The 14,969-nt window shown below is 65.1% G+C and overlaps 6 protein-coding genes across 6 annotated transcripts in view; 4 read left to right on the top strand and 2 right to left on the bottom strand.

Annotated features, from left to right (window-relative positions):
• Positions 1 to 707: 707 nt before the first annotated feature.
• F751_2470 (hypothetical protein) lies at positions 708 to 890 on the top strand (the record flags this gene model as incomplete). The annotated part of the gene is made up of 1 exon (XM_011400222.1): positions 708 to 890. The coding sequence occupies one exon, from the start codon at positions 708 to 710 to the stop codon at positions 888 to 890; it is 183 nt and encodes a 60-aa protein (XP_011398524.1).
• A 431-nt stretch (positions 891 to 1,321) lies between these two features.
• Positions 1,322 to 3,828, bottom strand: F751_2469 (GPI mannosyltransferase 2; the record flags this gene model as incomplete). The annotated part of the gene is made up of 8 exons (XM_011400221.1): positions 1,322 to 1,557; positions 1,702 to 1,831; positions 2,088 to 2,239; positions 2,383 to 2,532; positions 2,710 to 2,915; positions 3,114 to 3,213; positions 3,376 to 3,525; positions 3,654 to 3,828. The coding sequence occupies 8 exons, from the start codon at positions 3,826 to 3,828 to the stop codon at positions 1,322 to 1,324; spliced, it is 1,299 nt and encodes a 432-aa protein (XP_011398523.1).
• Positions 3,829 to 4,645: 817 nt separating this feature from the next.
• On the top strand, positions 4,646 to 7,773 carry F751_2468 (Mannosyl phosphorylinositol ceramide synthase SUR1; the record flags this gene model as incomplete). Its single annotated transcript, XM_011400220.1, has 5 exons — positions 4,646 to 4,927; positions 5,092 to 5,502; positions 5,599 to 5,759; positions 6,015 to 6,679; positions 6,860 to 7,773. The coding sequence occupies 5 exons, from the start codon at positions 4,646 to 4,648 to the stop codon at positions 7,771 to 7,773; spliced, it is 2,433 nt and encodes an 810-aa protein (XP_011398522.1).
• A 2,571-nt stretch (positions 7,774 to 10,344) lies between these two features.
• On the top strand, positions 10,345 to 11,667 carry F751_2467 (hypothetical protein; the record flags this gene model as incomplete). Its single annotated transcript, XM_011400219.1, has 4 exons — positions 10,345 to 10,413; positions 10,564 to 10,753; positions 11,004 to 11,272; positions 11,467 to 11,667. The coding sequence occupies 4 exons, from the start codon at positions 10,345 to 10,347 to the stop codon at positions 11,665 to 11,667; spliced, it is 729 nt and encodes a 242-aa protein (XP_011398521.1).
• A 189-nt stretch (positions 11,668 to 11,856) lies between these two features.
• F751_2466 (Phosphatidylglycerol/phosphatidylinositol transfer protein) lies at positions 11,857 to 12,872 on the bottom strand (the record flags this gene model as incomplete). Its single annotated transcript, XM_011400218.1, has 4 exons — positions 11,857 to 11,952; positions 12,128 to 12,202; positions 12,424 to 12,584; positions 12,692 to 12,872. 4 exons carry the CDS (start codon positions 12,870 to 12,872, stop codon positions 11,857 to 11,859), a joined length of 513 nt encoding a protein of 170 aa, XP_011398520.1.
• A 496-nt stretch (positions 12,873 to 13,368) lies between these two features.
• The window catches only part of F751_2465 (DDB1- and CUL4-associated factor 12), a gene marked incomplete at both ends in the record, with an annotated part of 3,200 nt that continues 1,599 nt past the window's right edge, over positions 13,369 to 14,969 (top strand). The window contains 4 exons of the mRNA XM_011400217.1: positions 13,369 to 13,524; positions 13,713 to 14,054; positions 14,313 to 14,465; positions 14,795 to 14,950. Coding sequence (XP_011398519.1) covers positions 13,369 to 13,524; positions 13,713 to 14,054; positions 14,313 to 14,465; positions 14,795 to 14,950 — 807 coding nt within the window. The remainder of the gene's footprint in view (positions 13,525 to 13,712; positions 14,055 to 14,312; positions 14,466 to 14,794; positions 14,951 to 14,969) is intronic.

Below are 14,969 nucleotides of genomic sequence, written 5' to 3'. Positions count from 1 at the left end.
AGGGCGCATGGCGAGGAGGGTGGAGCGCGGAAGGGAGGCACCCAACCCTGGCGGCCCCCACCTGCCCTGCCATCAGATACCTTCACGGATCACCTCCATGTCGCCAACTGCAGACAGTGGCAAGGCCCGGGCGCTGGTGGATTGCTTCGCGGACCTGATGGACCTGAGGCGGGACAGGAGCCGCTTGCACGCCTACTTCAGGGCCGCCAAGGAGAGTGTACTGAGCAGAGTGTGTGGCGGCGAGCGCCACAGCGCTGGCCACACGCGAGAGGGAGGGTTGCTCCTGAAGGCGGAGGAGGCGGAGTGCAAAGAGGTGGAGGAAGAGGGGTGCGAAGAGGCGGAGGAGGCGGAGTGCAAAGAGACTGAGGAAGAGGAGGGCGGAGCGGCGGCTTGCCAGGCAGCAGACATCCGAGTGCAGGTAGCGCATCAGAGTTTCCATGAAGCCGGAGCACATGCTCAGGGTTGCGCGCCTGTGAGGACCGAGGAACTTGCGCCAGCGAGCCTCCACCTCATCAAGGTTGAACACATTGCGCTGTCAACCTCCACAATCACCAAGGGTGAGGAAGCCAAACCGTCAACCCCCCACATCATCAAGAGGGAGCAACCCAAGTCACCTACCTTCCATCTCGTCAAGGGAGAAACCCCTGCGCCATCGAGCCCCATGGCTGTTGACCCTGGAGGGTCGCAGTCCGCCACAGACTGGGAGGATGGCTCGCCTGGCGGCCACACACCTTGCTCAAAGAGGTCGACGAAGCTCCCTGCGTGTGTGGATCTCGCCAACATTGACGTCGGGGAGCAGGCACGCATTCTGGCGGACATCCTGGCGCAGAGGGCGGGTACTGGGAAGAGGAAGGCGGCCGCCGCTGCCTCCCTGGTCCAGGGCAGCCTGAAGAGGCTGTGGGGAGGCGGAAAGGGTGTGAACCTCGAAGTCAGCCTGGCTGCGACCCCCTGCATGCGCGTGGGGGCCGACCTGCAGGCCACATGACTCTGACCGTGTGGGTTGTTGATAACGTGACAGTAGTGAAGCTGTCCCTGGCATTGTGCCATATTCCATGTTCCGGTGTACCATAATGGTTATGTTATCCACATGCCAAAAGCGATCAAGTATCAAGTTCTGCTTTGCAAGACATTCAGCGGCGGCATTGCAGCAATAAAGAAAAGAAAGCAGGAGGGTAGAGCCGCGATTTCACTTTCAGTGGTCCGTCATAGGCGTGCGGCGCCCGTGGTATCGAAAAGCTGACCTTTGACGGCGCGGTCCCTAACCACAAGAACGCTGTGGGTGTACCCAAGCCTTTCTGACACCCCCCCCACCCTCCTCTCCTCATGTCCAGGGATAAAAATTGGGGAGGAGGAGGGTGCCCAGCACGGTGAAGGCCAGCGCCCAGCCCCAGAGCACGAGCGCGGGGCGCCTGCCCTGTTTGATCCAGGCGGCCGCGTACCAGTACAGGGGCGGGCAGCTGGAGAGGAAGCGCGTCGCCACGTTCACGTGCATGGCGGTGGCGGCCACGGCCGTCATCAGCGCCCAGTGGTAGATGTAGGGGGCCAGGGCGGGGGCCTCTGGCGGCCAGGCGCAGGGCTGCGCCACGCCCGCACCCAGCGTGTGGAAGGCCGCGCCCACACCGCCGCGGCGGGAGGGCGGCGGGCCGGGGGCCCAGCGCGAGGGGCGCCGCAGCGGCCCCGACCCCGTCCGAGCCAGCGGACTGAGCGGCCTGGCCGGGGCGCGGCGCGCCATGCCCAGCGATAGCGCGCAGGCCCAGTCCGCGCAGGCCCAGGTCCAGCAGCCGGCGAAGGAAAGTGCGGCGACGGGGATGGACTGGAGTACCTTGGGCCACTGTGGTGTGTTCATGAGGGGGGTTGGGACGAGGGGGTGTTGGTAGGGCTTTGAAGGGAGGAAGGCAGGCGGGGGTTGCATGCGTGAAAAAAGATGCAGAAGAGAAAAGGCGGACAGGGAATGGCTGGGTAGGTTTAGTACTGGTGCCCTGCTGAGGTACAGGGGTAGGAGCAAGCACGGAAGGGTTGAGGCACTGAGGGGGCGTCTCACTGCCACGCAAGCACAGGCCGCCGCCTGCCTCTCGCCGGTGCCTCACCCGATCCAGCTTGGAGTAGAAGCGCAGGAAACCCACATCCCAGTACTGCCGCTGGACATAGCCATACAGGCTTGGCAATGTGCTCTGACACCAGGGCGGGGGCTGGAGTGCTGCATCCCTACCCACGCCGCAGTAGGTCAAGTAACCCCGCACTGCACATGCGTGTGAGGTGGAAAGAGGGCAGGGGTTTATAAATTGCGGGGTGGAGGACTGGATTTGAAGGTTGGCCCCGGGTCATACAGAAGCGGCTCCGTGCCGGCTGGCCTGGGAGCTGCAAGCCAGCCCCTGCCCCAACTCCCCCGCGTCATGCCTTGCATGAGGGCGTAGGGCGCGCAGATGGTGAGGCACCCGATCCAACATCGCAGGACGCCGGTCCACGACACCCTGCCAGTCCGGAAGGTGCTAGAAAGCAGCGCGTGCATCAAGAACCAGCACCCGAGGATGCCTGCAGCATGTTCCAGGGGGTGGAGGACGGGTGAGGCACAGGCTGAGCCATGGCAAGTGGCCAGGGAGTCAGGGTGACTGCCTGGCACAGGAGCTGAGGAGCAATCACTGTGGCAAAGACACAGGTCTGGTCCCCAGGCCCCACCCCCTCCCCTTGCTCCCACGCCAGGAGGCTCACCATTGGAGCGAGCCATGGCTGCCAGCGTGAAGGCGGCCACCGCTGTCCAGGGATTTGTGTACACGAGGAGCATGCCCCAGAAGGTGAAGGCAGCGAAGAGGCTCTCTGTGTAGGCCGCAGAGTAGAACACAGAGGCTGGATTGATGCAGAAAAAGAGCACGGCAGCGTCTGCCCACCTCTCATCCCCCAGCACTTGCACAGACAGCCTGCAGAGTGTTTTGTGTGTGAGAGGGGGGTGGGGGTGGAGCATGGGTAGGTGTAGAGTGGGGGGGCCGAGGAACGTACCATCCCAGAAACTTGATTGCTCCAGAGACCGTCACCGGTGAGCACATCCACCACACATTGCTATGGAATCTGATGACTTTGTCTCCTTCCCCCGCCCCGCTCTCTGCACAGGCACACACCTCCACAGGGCAAGGGCGGCCGCGGAGAAGGCGGCGATGTTGACCAGCAGGCCAGCCAGTGTCAGGAGAGACTCCAACGGCATGAGGCCGTGCAGGGGTACTACGTTGATGGTGGAAATCAATTGTGAGTATCATGATGGGCTGTAGCCAGGGCTCATTGCCCCTTCGTGGAATCCCTGAGCTTTGCTTTCACAACTCCCCACCACAAACCCCCACACACTGACCACCCCCCGGCACACCCCGTTCCCTTCCCACCACTCACAGAGGAAGGCACTACCCAATCGCATGACCAAGGGCAGCAGCGGAAAGAAGGCATTGATCATGTCGGTTTCATATCCACACTTTGCCACCCGGACAAAGAACACCGAGTCCCAGGCCGACACATCATCAAAGATGGTTGTGTGGGCACTGCCTGTGTGATGAGGAAGGGCACCAATGTGCTTGCAGGAGAGGGGGTGCTGCATTGTTCGACATGGTACGAAGCGGTCCTCTACATGTAGATAACAGTCACCAACCCCACAGTCCCCTCATCCTACTCACCACCGGCTAGGCAGGAGGTTCCTGTGCCGGAACACTGCCGATCACAGGGTCGATTCTGCTGGGATGCAGAAGTATCCAGATCAACAAATGCTGCATCGGAGAGAACAATGCCGACCAAGACCAGGGCTCGGGAGAGGGCAGCCAGGCCAAGCAGCTTGGTTGTTTTGCTCGCCATGGAAGTCACAGGAGCCGTGCGACGGCATCAGAATCTCCGCATTGGCTTGGCAGAGCATAAATTCTGGCTTTAACTGACACGAATGTATTCCAGCAAGCATCCTAAAGGTTCTGAGATGCCGGAGTGCTTAGCTGCTCTTCCGACATGAGCCAGGGCGCGAGGGTGTGGCTTGGCCACGTGAGCCCTCCACCACTCTCCACCGCCCGGGAGTCGCGCCTGGTTTTCAATACGGCCCACGAATGGGCCAGAGGAAGGAGGTGCCTACGCGATTTTACATTGAGGACTTGATCGCTTTTGTTTCAATACAAGGAAGCAGGACTCATCGCTCCCCTCGTCGCTGAATCTTTTGGGACCTTCCCAATACCTGCCCGTTGGGGTTGACACTCACGCAGGCGCGCACCGCGGACCGAGGGGGTACTGCTGCTTTCAGTTGTCGTCCCCTCTCAAGTGTCATCGACGTTGTGTGTTGTTTCAAGGAGGTTTCCTCCCGGCCCCGCACCCCTTTGCCGACGTCTTGTTGGAACATCTGTCCTCCCGGCCCGCCCACCCTGGGAGGCCCTCACCCCCACGCCATGGGGCACCTGCTATAGACCTGCCCCCTGTCATCTGAATACGTGCCTCTGAGTGGGCCGCACACTGCGCCTCCGCCACACTGGCTGGCTGGACTGGGGCCGGGCCGCGTCCGGGCGGGCATGCGAGGCGTCCCCACGACCTCAAGAAGGCTTTCCCCGCCCGGAGCCCGGCATGGCGCGGCCGCAGGCGTCGACGAGTGACCGTGGCCCAAGTCGCGGTGGGGTTCACCTGCCTGATAGCGGCCATGCACCTCCTGGGCCCCTCCCTGGGGACGGGCCTCCTGGGGGCCCGGCCCTCCCCTGCCAGCCGCTCCGCGGACCTGGCCAGGCTGCTGAGCCTGAGCGGGGACCTGGAGCCTGAGGAGGGCGTGCCGCGCGTCCCGGCAATGCCCAGCGCCCCCAAGCTCATTCCCCGCATCCTGCACCAGACCTACAAGAGCGCGGACGTGCCGCAGTCGGCGCGGCGCCTCATGCTCAGCTGGCGCACGCTGCACCCGGGCTGGGACATCCGCTTCTACGACGACCAGGTGGGGAATCGAGCAAGGAGGGTGTGAGGGCGGTGCCATCCAGTGCTGCTCGCTGCGTGCCTACCTTTCCCCAGCCCTGGTGCTTCGAGCCCTGCGCTTTGCTTCCCGTTCTGTGTTCCCTTCAGAGTACCCCTTCACATCCTTCTCCACAAAACCCCCCACAGGACTGCCTGGACTTTGTTCGGCGCGAGTTCCCCGAGTACCTGGCCGCCTACCGGGGTCTAGAGCGCGACGTTCAGCGCTCCGACTTCTTCCGCTACATGGTGGTGCTGCGCCTGGGCGGCGTCTACGCTGACATCGACACCGAGGCGCGGCAGCCCCTGGACGGCCTGCTCGCCTCCTCCGACACTCTGGTGGTGGGCTGGGAGAGCGACTTCCCCGACGCCCAGACCACCGTGGACTCGTGGTACGTGCGCCCGCGTCAGGTGCTGCAGTGGGTGTTCGCCGCGGCCCCTGGCCACCCCGCGCTGCGCGCCGCCTGCGACCGCATCGCGGCGGGGGTCGCCACCCGCCACTCCCTCTCCCCTGCCATCGACACGCTGGAGCGCACCGGCCCCGGCCTCTTCACCGACGTGGTGCTGGAGGCGGCCGCGGGCTCGCCCTGGGCCGGCGCGGCGCGCGACCCCTGGACCGTGCGCATCCTGCCGCGCGTGGCCTTTGGCGCGCCCAAGGCCCCCGCCCATGGGCTGACGCCGCTCGACCCCGGCGTGGTGGTGCTGCACCACTTCATGGGCAGCTGGCGCTCGCGCCGACGCTGGCCCTGGCAGGTGTCGGCGGGGGAGGTGGCGCGTGCCCTGGCCCGCCGCTTCCTGGCCCGCCCCGGCGACGCGGAGTGAGCATGGGAAGGGGGAGGGGGCGAATGCTCGCCGGTGGGGGGGTGCGAAACAAACGGGGTCCTGGTCTGGGTGGCGCGTCTGTCCAACAGACCTCGACAAAAGGCAGTGGCCGGCTTGTGCGGGGTCGTGGCAGTCGGTGCGTCAATGGGCCCCCCACCACACTGCCCTGTCATCGCCATCCTTTCCTATCCTCTGTCCCTCGCTGGTCCCCCCTCCAAATCACCCCCCCCGGCTCCAACAACCACTCCTAGAGCTGCAGAGGTGAGGAAGCTGGAGGCTGCAGACCGCGGCGCCGAGCAGCTGTACCCCACCTCGCTCACCTTCGACCCGCCCTACGTGGCCCTGGCCCCGCGCGGCGGCCTGGGCGAGTCTCAGTCCGGCGCCGACGTGGCTGCTGCGCTGGCCGCGCACGGGTCCTGGCAGCCCAGCGTGCAGCCCCTGCGCGGACCCACGCTGGCCGAGGTGCTGGTGGGCAGCCTGGGCGGCGTTGGCCAGCGCCGCGGCACGCTGGTTGACGTCGGCGCAGGCTACGGCGTGGTCGCGCTGGCGGCCGCCGCGCGCGGGCACGCGGTGCACGCCTTTGAGGCCGGGCCGCGCAGCGCCGCCGCGCTCCGCGCCTCGGTGGCCTACAACGGCTTTGGCGACCGCGTCGCGCTGCACGAGACCGAGGTGCTGGGCGCCGTCGTGCAATCCGCGCGGCTGTGCCTGGATGTCCCGGCGGCGGGGGGCGAGGCTGGCGGTGCTACCGGTGCGTCGCCGCTGGGCGAGGCAGCGGTGCAGCTGGCGCGCGGGTATGGCCCGCCCGAGGCTTACGGAGCGCGGGAGGAGCCGGGTGAGTGCCGCCGCCCAGCGCGCCGCACGACCCTGGCCCAGGCCCTCCCCGCGGGGCTGAGCGTCGACGCCCTGCGCATCTCAGGTGGGGGCGAGGGTAGGTGGGTGGGGTAGGTGGGGGAAGCATGTGCTGAGCTCGAAGAAACTGCCGGAGGCCACTGTGGAGGTCAAGCCGGCCAGCCCCTGGTCCAGCTGGGCTCGCTGACACATACATGCAACCCCCTCCCTCCCTGTCACTTTCCCCCCCCCCCCAAAAAACATGCAGCCAACGGCTGGGAGGCGCACATCCTTGAGGGCTTCGCGCCGCTCCTGGCCGCGGCACCGGCCCCCGTCATCGCGCTGGAGTGGAACCCAGCCGCGCTGCGCCGCGCGGGCACGCCCGACCCCGTCGCCGCCATCCTGCGCCCGCTGCACGACGCGGGTTACACAGAGGCTTCGCACAGTGGCTACGTCTGTGACGAGCGCTGGTACGCGGCCACCTACGGCGTGCGGCGCCGCGGCGGGGTCACGCCCGAGGAGCTGGCCGCGCTGAGGCAGCCCACCTGGTGCCGCCTGCACGTGGAGGACTGGGGCGCGCTGCTGGAGCGCGCCTCGCCGCGCAGCCCCGAGACGCTGCTCTTCGTCAATCGCGAGGCCGGCGCAGCCAGGCGGCGCATGGGAGGCGGCGCTGGTGATGCAGCGGCGAGGGCTGGGCACGCAGAGGCGACGGGGGGTGACGAGGGGGCCAACGACGCCGAGCCGGGTGCCCTGGCGCGCGCTGCCCTCGGCGCAGCCGCGGCGAATGCCGGCGGCGCCGAGGCGGTGGCTGCCGCCGGACACGGCAGCCGCGCGGCGGTGGAGAGTGTCGGTGGCGAGACTGCTGCAAATGCCGATGCTGCAGCAGCGACGGGGACCGCCCACGATGCCCAGGCTGCAATGGGAACTGCCGACGGTGGCAAGGCGGCAGCCTCCCCCTCGCCTGCGGTCGGCAACCAGCCGGCCGCAGCAGGAGCGGCTCGAGCCGACGCTGCGACCGCGACCCAGGGCCAGGTCCGATCTGCCACCGGCGCGACCAACAGCCTCGGAGGCGCCGCTGAGCTGGAGAACATGGATGCAGCCGTGCATGCCACGGCGGCGGCCGTGGCCGACCTCGCGGATGCGCAGGTGGCCTTGCACAGCGGCGGCGATGCCACACGGTAACGCCCGGCACAGGCGCGGCCTAGCAAGGTCTCTCCTCCCACCCTGGAGGGTGTACCTCTGCCTCGCCTGGCGCCGGCCGCCCCGCCCAGCATAGTCCACCTTGCGCTCCTTCAGCCCACACAAAATGCCCCAACCACGGCCCACTGGTTTCCCTCCAAACCTGCCGGGCTCGCCTTTTGCCGCCTTCCAACCCCTCGGCAGAGTCCGCAAACTGGCAGGGGCCTAATCGTTGCATCACCGCCGGGCATCTTCCCCGTGTGTGCCGCCGAGCGACACACAGGCTACTGGAAGACCAATCTGTACCTTGCAGCTCTTTAGGACACCCTTGCATTCCTCACTCGCAGCCAGCCTGCTTTCATTTGGCAGCCGTGCACATAATTCCCCTTTCAAACCGCCTATACACTCATAGGGGAGCAGGGCTTACATCCATGCGCAGCCAAGGGGAACGTGAGACAGGCGCAGGGCGGGGAGATTCGCGACGCTGCAAAGAATGGGAGGGTCAGAATCGTGTTTCAAGTGTGACACGGACAAATCAGCAGCGACAGGGTAGTCTAAAAACAGGGGGTGCTCGCCTCCCTAGAGTACACGAGCTGGCGAGGCTTCTTTGGAAATCCCACGCTGGGTGGGCCGCGGCGACAGTCTTTAACACGTCCAGGATTTCAGTGGTCCACAACGAAGGCCCCCGCGGCGTGGTTGTCGGCCCTCTGTGCGCCGAGCTGGGGGCCCATGAGCCAGGAGAAGGGTTTGCTCAGTGCGCCGGCCCAGGAGGAAAGGCTGAAGTCCATCTCCACACACAGCAGCTGCCGGTCGGTCTCAGGCTCCCTCACGCTCACCAACATCGAATAGTGACCCTGCGTGCATGCAAGGGGATGTTGAGCATGTGTGAAATTCAGACTTGATATTACATGTGAGCTCACCATTAGTAACGGGAAACCAGGAAATTAGTCATTGTCTGAAGGACAGTCTCAGCCAGACGGGCACACTGCCCGGCCAGCAGGGAGATATGCCAGATGTCCATGCATGCATTATGTGGATCACGAATGCGCATGCTTTGATGGCGCTCAGTCAACAGAGCCCCCGATCCATTATCACCCACCGGAGGCGCGATGGCAGGCATCTTTTCTTTCAGGACAAAGCTGCCACTCCCAGCTGGCAAGGGGCACTGCACTGCGGAACACAAATCTCCAGACTTGTGATACCTGCATTGATGGTCCAGTGAACTGGTCAACTGCTTACGTCCCCCGGAGTGACAAGTGCATGTATGCACATGGGTCGAGCATTCAGGGCTGGCATGAACCCCAGGGCTCGCATTCGCCCTAAACACAGCGGAGCGAGACTGCCACACATAATAAAACTGCGCACCACTCCCTCAACTCACACATGAATGCCGAGGTACTTGACGGTGACATCGAGAATGCCTGCACTGACCTCCATGCCGCTCTCGTACTCTATCATGAATGCAGCTTCCTTGCCGGCCTGCACCGGCGAAGGCTCGACGAGGGCCTCCACGACCGTGAGAGGCGTGGGAGCGTCGGAGCAGTTTCTCCATCTCTGCTCCTGAGCTTTCGTCATTGGAGTTGTGAAGGCGAGCAGTGCTGTCAGGCAGAGGACGAGAACAGTACGGCGTTGGTGCGGGTAGGGTGTCAGGGTATTCCTCTTAAGCAAGCTCGAGGAGGGGATTGACATGAGCGTATGGAGAGCAAGTCTGAGGGGTTATCAGGGTATCTCGGGAGTATAGGAGCCTCCGCTCCGCTGCTGGGCAGCTCGATCACCGCCGTGGGAAACTCCAATAGCTGGTGAATGTGCACCACAGGGTGTGTTCGTTCCCGCGCGCCGGACGATTCTTAACCCAGATCCAGCATCCTCGCGAACATGAGGCAGGCAGCACTCCAACATCCATGACACAGCTGTAATGAACATACTGATGTCCACATGCGCATCCCGGCCACTCTATCGCGGCATCCTGCGCGGGGTCCGGCCGCCCAGGCCGCAAGCTTACCGTGCTCCGAATAGTACTTGCAGCGCCTGCAGACCCCTGTTCTCCCCATCATGCGGTGTACGGAGCATTAATTATCGACCGAATCTTCAATGTTATGCATCTGGGCAATCGGTCGACCAAGATCCAGCTCAGTCACGCTGGACAGGGGTTTTCCTCCTCCTTGTGGTTTCCTTCCTGTGGGGCAGCTACTCGCCAACACTCAGGCACGAGTAGTACCTGGGTTGGTGATGCCATCCATGAAGGAGGACGTTCCATAGCACAAGGGCGACTCCACAACTGTCATGGAATAGGGCTTGAACATCATGAGCCCTGTTCTTTGCAGGTATGCCTATTCCCTGCCCAGCCCTCCGTCCGCCGAGGTCCTCACCGCTGCTCGTGGAGTGCTCCAGAGCGTCCTGCTGCTTGCTGCAAACGCACTGGTCGACAGTCGGAAAGACATGCCGGCCCCCACCTCGAATGGGTCCCCATTCAGCAGCTGGGGGGAAGGCGGGAGCAAGGAGCAGCTGGGCCCGGGCACGGCCGCGCCGGCCACTCCTCTCTCCCCAGCTTGGCTCCTGGCCCTGCCCCCAGTGATGCTGGGCAGTCTCGAGATCGGGCTATACAACACCACTGGCACTACAGCCCAGGCCTGGGGCTTGGAGGTGGGCCAAGGGTATGTGCTGCGGCCCTGCCCAGGGATGTACAGTGTGCTGGGAGGGCACAGCCACGGACCCCCGCCACAAGGCGGCAGGCACATGTGTGCCTGCTGGTCGCAAACAGCCCCACCAGCCCCACCCTGCCGCCCTGCGCAGGTGACGGGGGCCACCCGCAGCGCTTTCTTGATTCAGGCCTCCGCCCTCTTCACCCCTATGCTGGCGGCCGTCGGGGGCCAGCGGCTGACCACCAACGCCTGGCTCGGATCCGCGCTGGGCCTGGCCGGGACGCTGGCAGTGGTGGGGGACACCACCCAGGGCGGCGCTGGCTTCGGGGCAGGCGTGTCGGGTGCGGCCTCTGGGTTGTCGATGGCGGGGCTGGTGTGGGTCCGCAAGAGGAGAGCAAGCAGGGACGCCTTTGATGGTTTCCAAACGTTCCCAAGGGCTTCCAGGCTCGACAGCTGCATGAGGAAGCTGATGGACCTGCCGATGATCACTTTCTGAATCTTGTCCTGTCGCACCACACTCCCTCCTAGATCAGTGCCCGGAGCTCTGACCTTGGTACCCCACCCCTTCCCCCCCCTCCATCACCTCTGCAGGCGGCGACCTGCTGACCCTGGGCGCGGCGGCCGCCTACTCAGCGGCCACGGTGCGCATCCCAGTCTATGCACGGCGCGTGCAGCCCCTGCAGCTCGCGCTGGGCAAGTCGCTCTTTCTTGGCGCAGTGTCCTGCGCGGCGCTGGGCCTCCAGGTGCAGCAGCACCAGGCGCACCTCTGGGACGGCTGGCGCGACGGCTGGCAGGGCTGGGCCGCCATAGCCTGGTCGGCCTCAGGGCCGGGGGCCCTGGCGGCCTACCTCCATGTCCAGGTGGCGTGCTGACTCGGCTTGGCAGATCTGGGAGGGGGATCTTTAGTAGCGATGCCGGGCCCTGCTTTGCAAGGAACGCCTTGGATTTGCGCAGAGGTCTCTCGGTGAGGGATTGAGTCCTGTGCGTGACTCTTCCGACAGCAGACACTGTCAAGCCCACCGACATCCACCCCTCCGTGCTGTCCAACCCCCAGGGCCAATCCTCCGTGGACGCCGTTACCGCCCAGATCGCATTCTCGGCCGTCCCGCTGTGGTCAGCGCTGCTAACAGCCCTCCTGCTGCCAGGGGACTCCGCGTTGGGGCCCCTCACCTGGGTGGGCGGGGGCTGCATGGTGATTGCCGGGGTCGTGGGGGTGCTGCCCCCAAAGCCCACTCCGGCGGAGGCCAAGAAGTGATGCGCCCGCTGCTGCCGAGGTGGTCACGATGTAATCCCCTCTCTATTCCCTTGGCTCTATCCCGATGGAGCACGGATTGCAGCAGAGCTGTGAACGCTCACAGCAACAAGATAGCACAAGGCGAAAGCTGCCAACTTTGGAGCCAGGACTTGCGGCTTCAGGATCCGCGCAGCCAGATGTCATCCCAAGTCAGGTGGTCAGCAGCTTCCTGCGGCTAAATTCTGCGAGCATGGACTGTTTAGCCTCCTCCAGGCCATCCAGTGCGCCGTCATAGGCAGGGGTGACCTGGTGCAGTTTGCAGAGGAAGATAGCGCTAAGCCCGGGGGGGAACACAGACGATGGTCTGGCTCTCATACCAGTGCATAATCACATGGCGAGTCAGCCACCATAGTCTTTGTCACCAGGAACACTTGGACCCACGAAGGCGAGCCCAAGGTGTGCGACAATCCAGTTCCCCCACCTGGAAGGTGACCGCAACACAGAAGAGGGGCTTGGCGGCAGCATCGGCTCCGCGCAGAGTCACAGTGTACTGGCCCTAGAGTGCAAATGGGGCAGAGGTTTGCCACCGACGCGACGACATGGAGGGCAGAGCTTGCAATTCAGATCGTCGTGGCGTAACACGCTCCATGCGATGCTGGAGTCATGGAGGCTGCAGCCTGCAATTCAAATCGGATTGCTCCTGCAAGGATGCAGGAACGCTGTAAGCCATCATTATACCCAGAATGCCCCTCCATCGCACCACAACCAATGCCTCACCGGGGGGGTGATGACAGGAAACTGTTGCTGGAAGCTGACGGAGACGGGGCCTTCAGAGGAGGGGCATGTCATCTTGGTGCAAAGGTCGTCAGCCTGGGTCCAGATGGGAAATCCAGCATACTGCACCACCATGTTGATGGTGCCGGCGAGCACGGGCGACTCTGTCAACAGAGGGTAAGCAGGATTGAGTGGGGTTTCGCGGGCATGCAGGATAAGCCAGGAGACGGGCTTTCCGGGGCAGACACCGGCATCAGACAGTCGAGCACACCTGAGGTAGCCTTGATGTTGAAGACCGCAGTCGCTCCGGGTGCCACGGGTTCGGGGGTCAGGGTGACGTCCTCCAGCGAGAACCCTTGGCCCGCACCACCACAGTCTTTCCATTCAAATGCCAGGCAGCGCGATGCCAGGAGGGTGAGTAGTAGCCCGGCTAATGACGAATGGCGTACCATGGCGAAGTGATCCACACAGGGGTGTATAGGACCCAAGTCAAGTTTAGCGCCGGGAGAACGCCACACTCAGATGCACAGGATGTATAGCAACTTGCGCAGATATAATCTGGGAGATTGTTCCGCAGCGGTAATCCACTTCTTGATTGCATCCCGTTATGCCGACACCAATTGCGCGCGGACGATACCCTGGAGGAGGGACCCTGCCGGAAGGGGCAAAAGGGAGTGGCTATACTGTGTGTTCAACAAACTTGCACATACCATCCATAGTCTCCATTGCTCTGCACCCAAAGAAAACTACCTGAGCCGTCCAACCGGACCCTGCTCGCGGTGAAGGCTTTGGTGATGTCGGGGTGACGCCCTCCTCGCGGTAACAACCGAGGAGGGCAATGAGTGTGCCCGGCGAGGTCTGCGCCGGCCAGCTAGCTCATGATGGCGGGTGAGACAGGGATGTTTGTCGTCTGTGGCCTCATTCAGGGAGAGGGCACAGGGTAACGCCATGCCTGGTGGCTTTTCCGCTGACCCGCCCTCCCATGCCCCGCGTCGCAGGGCGGGCCACCGCCGCTGGCTGCAGCGCGACCTCCTCCACCGCCTGCCACAAACATGGTCTGAGCGAGAGTACGTCTGCAAGACCCTGGACAAGGCCTTTGCCTGCGTGAGTGTTTTCACACTGGCGCGAGGTTGCACCTGCTGGGCAGGGCAGGAGGGGGGCCGAACTGCCCTGGCCATTCATGGACGACTTGGAAGAGGATGGCTACATTCCCAGGTCTGAAGCTCCGCCACGCATACCCCTGTGCACTATTCTTGTCACCAGCAGCCCCCTCCCCACTGCGCGTCCTGCAGGCCTGGGAGGACGGCGACCACGTGCTGGTGGGCACCAAGTGCAACCAGCTGCTGCGCCTCGACACGCTCACCGGGCGCAGCCGGGCCATCCCGCTCCCCCCCGCCCCGCCGCGCGCGCGCGAGACCTTCGACCACGAGTGGGGCCACTGCGGCATCCACTCCATCGCTCTGTCCCCCGCGCGCCGCCTGGTGGCCACCGGCGGCGACAACCCCGCGGACGCCGTGGTCCTGGACCGCGCCACCTGGCGCCCCGTGGCCACGCTGGTGGGCCACCTGGACTGGGTCTTCGGCCTGGCCTGGCTCTCCGACGCGCACCTCGTCACCGCCAGCCGCGACGCCAGCGTGGGGCTCTGGACCCTGCCCGAGGAGGCCGTGCTGGGCGACGGCGCCGGGCAGGACGAGGCCGATGCGGCGGCCGACGGGGAGGAGGAGGCGCGGGCGGGCGGTGTGAGGCCGGGGGCGGGCGCGGGCGGTGCGGGACCGGGGGCGGGCGCGGGCGGTGCGGGACCGGGGGCGGGCGCGGGCGGTGCGGGACCGGGGCCAGGCACGGAGGCCGCCACCCCCGCCACCCCCGCCGCCTCGGGCCTGGTCCTGACCAAGGACTACGGCCGGCACGGCGACTTTCGCAAGTCCTTTGGCGGGAAGGTGCGCGGCGTGGAGTACGACGCCGCCACCCGGACCCTGGCCACGCTGTCCTTGGAGGGCGCTGTGCGCCTGCACGACCCGGGCGACAACCTGCGCCTCATACGCAGGGTGCGATGGAGGGGGGGCTTGGGGGATGGGGGGGGGAGCCTTGGGGATGGGGGGGGGAGCCTTGGGGATGGGGGGGCTTGGGGCGTCGGTCGTGGCCCTGCAAGGGGCCCTGGAAGGGCGGGGCATGGCCAGTATGCTGGCTTACCGCTCCCCGTATTCGCTTGGAAAGACCTGGACAGTTCCAAGAGCGTGAGCCTGCGGGAGGCTGCATCGGCTGCAATCTCCCCCATGGCCCCCCTGCAGCTGATTCCCGCCGCCAGCCCCCATCCACTCCCTCGACTGCTTCTCAGCCAACCACCCCAATACCTCCCCCCCCCCCTCCCTGCTAGATTGACCTGAAGCCCAGGAACGCGGGCGAGGAGCTGGTGTGCCTGGCCCTTACCCCCAGCTTTGCGGCCGCGGGGCGGCAGACCGACGTGGTGCTGATGGACACCCGCACACGGCGCGGCGCCATGACCATCATCCCCTCCCCCGACGCCACCGTGGTGCGTGGAGGGGTGCGTA

The sequence above is a fragment of the Auxenochlorella protothecoides genome, assembly GCF_000733215.1.
Source record: "Auxenochlorella protothecoides strain 0710 unplaced genomic scaffold scaffold24, whole genome shotgun sequence".
Taxonomy (NCBI): Eukaryota; Viridiplantae; Chlorophyta; class Trebouxiophyceae; order Chlorellales; family Chlorellaceae; genus Auxenochlorella; species Auxenochlorella protothecoides.
The sequence above is the reverse complement of the archived record's forward strand: the minus strand, read 5'-3'. Positions and strand labels throughout refer to the sequence as shown.